At 41.0% G+C, this 8,977-nt stretch overlaps 1 protein-coding gene across 4 annotated transcripts in view; it reads right to left on the bottom strand.

The window, feature by feature from the left end:
• Window positions 1–2,646: 2,646 nt before the first annotated feature.
• nudt9 (nudix (nucleoside diphosphate linked moiety X)-type motif 9) overlaps window positions 2,647–8,977 on the bottom strand; it is a 7,953-nt gene continuing 1,622 nt past the window's right edge. For 3 of the 4 annotated variants that reach the window (XM_079521577.1, XM_079521578.1, XM_079521579.1), the window contains exons 3-8: window positions 8,362–8,451; window positions 8,077–8,163; window positions 6,023–6,134; window positions 5,581–5,727; window positions 4,517–4,601; window positions 2,647–3,643 (exon numbers count right to left, since the gene is read on the bottom strand). In XM_079521577.1, the coding sequence (XP_079377703.1) occupies window positions 3,498–3,643; window positions 4,517–4,601; window positions 5,581–5,727; window positions 6,023–6,134; window positions 8,077–8,163; window positions 8,362–8,451 (667 nt within the window). In that variant the 3' untranslated portion in view covers window positions 2,647–3,497. The remainder of the gene's footprint in view (window positions 3,644–4,516; window positions 4,602–5,580; window positions 5,728–6,022; window positions 6,135–8,076; window positions 8,164–8,361; window positions 8,452–8,977) is intronic. The other variant, XR_013791635.1, reaches the window with a different exon arrangement.

The following is an 8,977-nucleotide window of genomic DNA, read 5'->3' on the forward strand; positions in this document are numbered from 1 at the left end:
TTGGACTTGAGGTTGAACTGATAAGATAGTCCTTACACTTTGGGTTAGGGTCTTTCTTTTTTCTTTGCTTAGTTTTTAGCCTTTTTAAAGCGTTTTGTGAAGTGACTTTGGGTACAGAGAAATGCTCTAAATTCCAGGTATTATTATAATAGAAGTAGTTGGTCAAGGTCACTGGGACCTTACGAAACATATCTCGGGCCATAACTGAGGAATTCATATGCTTATCACAAACTTATAGGATAAAATTATGTGGAAGATTGTGTTTGAAAAAACAATCAAGCATCCACTTGAGGTGATTAGAATTTGGAGTGTACCTCCCAAAACATATCAAACTAGAAAAAGTGCCCTTCTGGGCACAGGTCTCCACCAGGAGGATAGGAGTGTGTGTGATGTTTGGAAAAATGTTTAGGAGTAATATAAACATGTTTATTGTGTGTGTGATGCGACTTAGCCTGTTGTAGCGCCACCATGAGGCTGATTTGAAAACTGTCAAGTGGCATTTCTTCCTCAGTGTAGTAATGGGAATAGGCATGCACAGTTTCACCGCAATCGGACGCTGCGTTGAGGAGTTGTGGCGATTTGTACAAAACGGGCTACTCCTGAAAACGTTAGAAGCCAATCGTAGCCAATCAGGATGGATAATTATGAGAAATCAAACAAATCACATGACTATGGAGAGCATGTGTACCGATTTGCGTGACATTTGGATGAAATCTGAAGGAGTAATATTAGAAAATGTGTTTTACTTATGTTGGCCTCCTGGTGGCGCTATAAAGAGCAGATGTGAAAAATTCCAGGCAAAGGTTTTTCCTTGGCCTCTAGGGAGTGTGCATACATGGTTTTACACAGATCGGTGCAGTTATAGGTAAAAACACAAATCGGCCAGTTATAGCGCCACCATGAGGCTGAGTTAAAAATATTCAAGTGGCATTTCTTCCTCGGCCTAGTGGGAATGTGCGTGCAAAATTTCACGGAAATCACACGATGTGTTCATGATTTGCAGCATTTTGTTTGAAATGGAGCACTCCTGCAAACTTTGGAAGCCAATCGTAGCCAATCAGGATGGAGTCTGAAAAATCTGAAAGACCCGTTTCGTTGAATGGCTCTAGAGAGACTGTGTACCAATTTGCGTAATGTTTGGACAAAATCTGTAGGTGTACTGTCAAAACATTTGTTTTGCACAAAGCGGCCTCCTGGTGGCGCTATAACAGGCCAATGTGAAAACTTTGGAGCAGAGGTTCAGCTCTGGCATCCAGGGAGTGTGTGTGCAGAGTATGGCTGCGATCAAGCCAACGGTGCCAGAGATTAGCTGTTCACAGACGGACGGACAGACACACGGACGGACTGCAAAACATACTCTCTCCCCATGCCTTCGGCCTGGTGGAGACAATGAAATGGACAAACTTGCAACCTGACATCCCTATTTTGGGAATGCCACACAGTTGATCCCCCCCCCCCCCCCCCCCCTCCCCCATCTACTAGCTCAATTTATTGTGATGCACTGAGCTTTTATGTTGACTAATTTCTTTATTTCAGGTATAACATGGGGCTTAAGTGGTTAACCTTAAAGTCATAACAGACATGGAAACAAGCTTCATCTGGCTGGCAGATTATTACAACCATGATGCTGTATGCTCTATTTATTGGGAGGAAAGGCTTATCAGAACCAGTAAGTAATTGGAATATTAACTTTATTCTAAACATCTCTAAAGTGTACACTTAGTTCCTCACCCATCTGACAACTTAGAGTAGTTCACCCCAAAATGGCTTATTTTCTATCAATTACACACCCCATGAAGCCTTGAATTTGTGGAGATCGTTTTGTTTTCGTCGCAATCCTAAACTAAGCCAATAAATTGACGGGCAGAGTGACTCAGTCTCCTACCGATTGTGTTCCAGCTTGGATCAATGGAGCAAAAGTATTGGCATAAACATACTGTATATACTTAAAGTACTAATAGCCTAAGTTTAAATAGGGCTGAAATGGTTAATATGTTTTGTGACAATTCCAATCTAAAAGGTAACTAAAGTTTTCAAATAATTGTAGTGAAGTAAAAAGTACAATATTTGCCTCTGAGATGTAGTGGAGAAGTAAAAGTATTGAAAATTGTAAAGTAAAGTATCATAGGCCCTACTAATGTCTATAAGTACAGTACTTGAGTAAATGTAATTAGTTACTTACCACCACTGGTCATTTATATATGCTAAATGTGTGCAGAATGAAACGGCTGGCCTGTATGAATATTAATAGCATCAACTGTACAATCTAGTGGTGGTGGGGTCGAGACCCTTTACATAATGAGGTGGGTGGAGAGATAGCTTCCCTTGGAGAACAATGGTGGTTACTATAACCACCCACTGCTAATGTCATTTTTAGTCACCCAAATTAAATATGGATAGCATTTTTGTCCAGTAATTTGTTTTCATTTAACTTGTCTAGTCAAACATTTACAAGCTCACAGCTTGTACATCTGCTATTTTTGAACATTTTTGAAAACTCTTGAAAAACTGCTGGTTCAGAAGGCTTTCATAGAATTGGCATGAGGTCTAAATGGGTTAAGATTTGGGTCAAAGGGCCAAAGGATCTGAATAAGCATTTCATGAGAAGTTGGAGCCATAAATAAAGACAAAAATACAGCACACATATACATAGAGACAGACCCATATATCAGCCTTTATTTGAACTTTTTGATGGCATCTGAAATCGGCAATTATGCAGCCGATGTATTATGAAATCAACTCAGATGCACACTTTTTTGGGACAAAATATCTGTCAAACATTGGTAATCGGCGGCCTAGGACTCTCCAAAAACCCGGGACGGCATTGGACCCAAAGATCTGCCAACGATCGGTAAGGCCTCGCACACAGAATCACATCCATTCTCAGACAAATTTAAAATCCTTAATTACACAACTTGCCACCTTTACGAGGTCCATCTGCTACATTCAACGACCTAAGATTATATTAAGCATATTAAGTTTAGTCTGCACTTGTCTTGCAGACAAGTGCTAAACAATCAAGTTACAACCCAGGTCAATTACCAGTGCTTGTATTGTGCAGAATGCGTGCATATAATTAAAATGTTAAATTACAGTACGTGTCTCTCAAGTCTGGTTCTGTGTGTGTCCATGCGCTCTCAGTTATATGGGGGGGGGGGGGGGGGGGTCGTTGGAATTAAAAAGCTTGAGAATATCTCTAATCCAGTGGTTCTCAAAGTGGATTCCAGGAACTCTGATGCCCCTTTTCCACCAATAGAACTTCCAGTGGAAACACTCGGAACTGGTTCAGTATTAGGCGGGGAAAAATTAACCCGTTCAAACTTGTGGAAAAGGGGCCTCTGTGTCTAAATTGATCCTTACAAGTCTGTTCTCTTGACAGTATAGTTCCATTTGTATAATGTCAGAGTTAAGGGGAGACCTTGGAACTTAAAAGTTTGAGAACCACTGCTCTGATTCTTCCTTCATCGTTTTATTGGAGATGAGTGGGTTGCCCTTGGTTACCAGTGGGCGTTCCTCTCCTTGGCGACCGCCTCCAGGAAATGGTTATGGCTGGCGTACAGAGGGAAGGAGGAGTCCACGTCCACCCAGCGCACCTTCCCTGCATCATCACCAGCTTCCAATGGCAGGCCGCTCACACTGTTGCCTGGGTGACCACAGGGACAGCACAGCTCAGCAGTGGTGTGGAAGAAGCACTGAGATTTATTTTATTTTTCCAGTTTTTCATGTGTCTGAGGTGACAGTACTTCATTAGACACCCTGGAGTCGTTTTTATGTGCAATGGTGTATTAACTTTGTATTTAGGGTTTCTTCCTGGAGGCTGAACCCTTGACAGTCAAACGGGCCAATGAAATAAACAGTAATATAGTGACATCACACTATCAGCCCCTCCCATAACCCCTCCCCCTTTATCATACAACTACAGCTGTGGGTGCGGCTTCAGTTCAGGTGGATCACTATCCACCAGGCAAACCAGGCGTACTTAATTAACTGGTGGGCGTGTCCACATAAAAGCATGATTTTAACAAATACTGTACACTATTTGGAAAAGGTTCTTCCTCCTTATATTATAATAAAACCTGATGATCATGTTTTAGGGTGGAAAAAAATTGTGGCACTCCATCTTTAAGTAAAGGTAGCAGTACCATGATGTGGAATTACAGGTAAAGGCCTGTATTCAAACTTGAGTAAAATGTGCAAAGGTATTGGGCATCGAAACACACTTTACATATGACAGTAAAGTGACAATTTATGGACTTATAAATATCTAAAACATAAAAAAACAAAACTACAATTACTGCATCAAAAGTAATAAAACAAATACTGTATAAAAACTGGTCAAACATATTGGCCAAATTGGTCAAAATCTTAACCCCAAAGGCAAATCATGTTAATTTATGACATACATGTTTTCTAGGAATATTAAGGGACTATTAAAAGACGATTTAAAGATGACGACCATCACTATGTTGAATTCTTTTTAAAAAAAGCTGAATTAAATCCATTCTAGCTAAAGTACCTGTGTCATCATGGAAGTTGACAGCCACCGTTTCCATCCAAGCATTGTCTGTGTTCCTCGGGTCGTCCACATAGCCCTGATACACCTGAATGACATGAAGGAGTCCACTTTGATACACTTATTCTCATGAGAGTGGAAAGAAAAAGGAAAGCAATGGTAGAAATCAGGGGATGACAAGCAACACGGATCACCCAGCTGGGAATGAAACCTGGAGACATCTGAGTAATGTGGTTAGCCGTTACATCATATTTTTTATAAAGGATGTTGATGACAGTGAAATTTGCCATGCAGCTTCTTTCTGGAAGATGAACCCTACTGGGTTTGTTGACCACAAGGTCTCTTCTCTAGCGTCACCCATAGGCCAAACATTTCACTCGCACACAAGATTTCACAAAATCTACTGGGCAAAACCTTAATTTTCTTTATTAATTGTTATATTTTATAAAAACATCTACCGGGCAGACGACTGTCAATAGCCGATCTACAAGCTCACAATTGCGTCGGCATGTGGCACATTGTGACCTTGTAGATTTGCTATTTTGAAAAGATATTTTATACATTTTATATATTTGAAAACTTGTGAAATGGGACATTCGGTATGACTACTTTCTACTTTTGGTACTTTAATAGCTGTTAGCATTCAAGATGGTGACAAACAGGACGGCTTCATAGTGAACAAGAATGACTCGTGTCATAACTGCCAGGTGCAGCAAGCTCACTATGGGTTCTATCTCCCATTGGCTTAGAGGCAGCCAATCATGAAAAAGTGTCCACTAGGTCCTCACTAGTCTCAACATCGACAGTATAGCCCGGTTGCACCTGGCTAGAAAATGCCCCTGATCATGTGGCACCCAAGCGCTAAATCTTTGTCCACCAGGTGGCACTCAAGGAGTTAAGCCAATGCTAGCGAGCTAAGACAGGTCTACCCTGTCTCCAGAAAACGCCAATATTCAAATCACAATGACCGCTAAATCAGAAATTACCTCCGAAACGCACCGATCTGTTCAAAACCACGGACAGCGCCATAGTTTCAGAGAAAGGAGGAAAGGCCATCAGTAACTGACCTGAAACCCTGGTGAGTTGAAAAGCTCGGTGATGCGTGTGTGGATGTTTGCCCTCTCTGATGGCGAGGCTTGCAGGGAGTTCAATGCCTCCTCAGAAAACTCCCGCTGCAGTGTAAGAGACACCAGCTCCCCCGGATCAACCATACCCTGTAGAAAAACAAGTAAGAAATGACACCGCTGAATGAGACAGGCAGAATACTGTGGGTGGATTATTTATGAATTTACGCAGTAAATGAGAAAAAGAGTGCAAAAGCCACAGACTATGAGAATATGACTTGAACAATGAGAGGAACCCAAAGCTGGTGCACATGCAACAGAGTCTTGAGTCGGATTTGAACCCTGGGCCAGCCTTCTTTATGTGGTATGTACAGTATGTATTTATGCACTCTTACCATGTGTGACCCCTGACTTGAACATTTTTAAAATATTAATTGGCACCAACCCCTGGAATAGCCCATTCTCCACAATCTTTCCTCTTGATGGCTACAAACTGCAGGACAGCTCGTTTGGACACTGGGTGAGATATCCTTTGTCCTTTGGCATCTAATTTCCACCTAGAGTACAGAGACAGATGGCTCACGATCATCGGAAACGACTACCTGAGTACAACAGCAAATTATGTCTACGGGACTACAGCTGTCACGATTATGACATTGATAAATTGTCACACAAATAATTGCGATTAGTGATTTAATTGTGTTTTCGTCGTTGAACAAATGAATACAAAATACCTTCCTTTTAGGCTTTGAAGTTGCACAACTAACTAACCTAAATATATATATATATAAAAGACTGACATATTAAAAAAAAAATCAGCTGGTTCCACAATGTTTTTTTTTAAATATTAAACAACATTTTTCAACATGGAAACGACTATGATGATGATAACACAAAAATAATTGTGTCAGACCTAACAATGTTCCACCTGCAGCACTGATGAAACATGGATTCTAAAATTCACCACTTTTCCACGCTTGTTTTTAGAAGCCAGAATTGATCGGAGAATTTACTGGTTAAATCGTAATTACGTCTGTAGATCGCTTTCTCTACAATGGAAACAACTGCAACATTTTATTTTATTTTATTTTTGCAACCCATTTTTTCACCCAGTGTCAATTATCTAATGTAATCCTGGGCGCTACACTTCCTCTGCCAACCTGGGGGACTGACCTCATGCTCCCTTCTATGCATGTCCAAGTCCAAGCTGCTTCTTTTCACCTGACAGGGGAGAGTTTCCCCGGCCGGACGTAGCGCATGGAAGGAACACGTTATTCTGGCCAGTAGTTTAGAGACCAGGATTACTGCATTTTTTTGTGAGGGTACCTACCCTAGGGGACACGGGGAGAACATGCAAACTCCACACAGGAAGGCCCTTTCGCCAACCCCGCCTCGGGTATGGGCACTGATGACGCGGATGAGAGAACACGCCCCCAGCGGGATCGAACCCAAGACCTTCTAGCTGTGAGGCGACAGCACTACCGACTACCGAAAAGAAAATAACAGGACCTACCTACATCTAGTATTACCGGTAGTCAAATACACTTTTCTACCACCACAACTACTATCTCTCCAAAATGTCTTCACCCTACAATGCCAGGTAGTAAGAAACGACATAAGGGGAAAGTACAGCAGACAAGCACACTAATCTGAACTCGGATCAACAACAGGCAGTTCATGATGATTCGTGCCTCCTAATCTGTGATAACACACTGTCATAATCCTCCATTGAAAATCAATTTACAAAGCTGGACTAGGTGTGTGCCAATACTCAGGGGCGCGATACCTGATGCCGATAGAAATGACATACATTGTCCTGTGCTTATAGGACAGTTCTGTCTGATTAGTTGCCACTCAAACTAATCATTTGAGTGGTAAAAGTCTGTTTCTCAATGTATTGTCAATGGAGCAGCTATAGAGCGTCGCAGTCCCCCCCCCCTACCATGGACCAGGAAATGAATCCCAATGCATTTTTCCCATAGACATTTCAAAAAGTATTTATTTAAAGACGGTTACGCCACGGACAAAGCCAACTCGAGTCGTGACAACTCATGACAACACAAACAATATTTTGGTCCAAACAAATAATTAGAAAAAATAAGAAGAAAAACAACAAAAAAAGTGTTGTAACCTGCCGTTTTTTTCTTCTTTCTAATTATTTTGTTGTCATGATTTGTCACGACTCGAGTTGGCTTTGTCCGCGGCGTAAACGTCTTTAAATAAATACTTTCTGAAATGTCTATGAGGAAAATGAACGGAGAATCATTTCCTGGTCCATGGTAGGGGGCGGGACTGCGACGCTCTATACTATTTGTCATTAACAAAATGTCTATGTAAGTGAAGTCTGCAGCCAAATATAACATTTGAGAACTACTGATTAGATACCACGTTGCAAGCTTGTGAATCTGCTATTTTTTTACATTTTGAGAACTACTGATGAAGGCATTTGTAGAATGGGCCTCAGGTCTTTTAATGGGATAATGATGGAGAAAGGTTAACCTGGTGACAATTGGATCTGCAGCATGGTTGGGCCCCCAGCGTCCCAGCAAACCTCTCTCTGTCAAACCTGTACGTCCCCGAGGATTTCTAAATGGGAAAGCGCATGACATATCAAAGGTACGCATAATTGAGTCAAGTTTATTTATTAAACACTTTTTTTCTTTAACAAAATAAGTGCAGTTTTCACAGACAAAGCAACAAAAGACTAAACCCCAATGTCTACATCGTCACACAACAGTGTCAGTCAATGATAATTAAAAAAGACATATGCCTGTGGTGACTTACAGTGGCTTTCCCTGTTCCACCCTGTAGTTGCCCTCAAAGCTCCCCCTGTCCACAGCACCATCCAGAGCATTGAAATGTGGGGAAAAGGAACTGTGGAACAATTTAGAGATTTAAAAAGATTTGAAAACCTTTCAACAAAAAAAAGTATTTCATGAATAATAATGATTGTCTGTCCTGATGAAGGTCTAATGACTACAACGTCGACTTAATAAAGAGCAACATTTTGGCAAGTTTCCGACAGTGTGCAGGTTCTTTTGTTTTTCAAAGATACCTTTTTTAATATATGCACTTTTGTCCTACGCAGACTGTCACCAACCTGGTGTGCACAGGCCTTTTTCTATAATTAATAAAATTAAAAATCTAATTTATTTCCATAAATAAATGTAAAGAAAAGTTTAAGAAGTAGTGAAAATAGCAGATCTACAAGCTCACAGTGTGACGATTCACGCAGCGTTGTGAGCTTGTAGATCTGCTATTGTCACGAGTTTGTTTGGGTCCCAGCAGTTACAAGCTCACAACATGACAATTCATGCAGCGTTGTGAGCTTGAAAATCTGCTATTTTCACTAGTTTGTTTGGGGCCCGGGCAAACGTCTAATTTCTATTTTTGGTCTTGA

The sequence above is a fragment of the Electrona antarctica genome, assembly GCF_951216825.1.
Source record: "Electrona antarctica genome assembly, chromosome: 14".
NCBI lineage: Eukaryota > Metazoa > Chordata > Actinopteri > Myctophiformes > Myctophidae > Electrona > Electrona antarctica.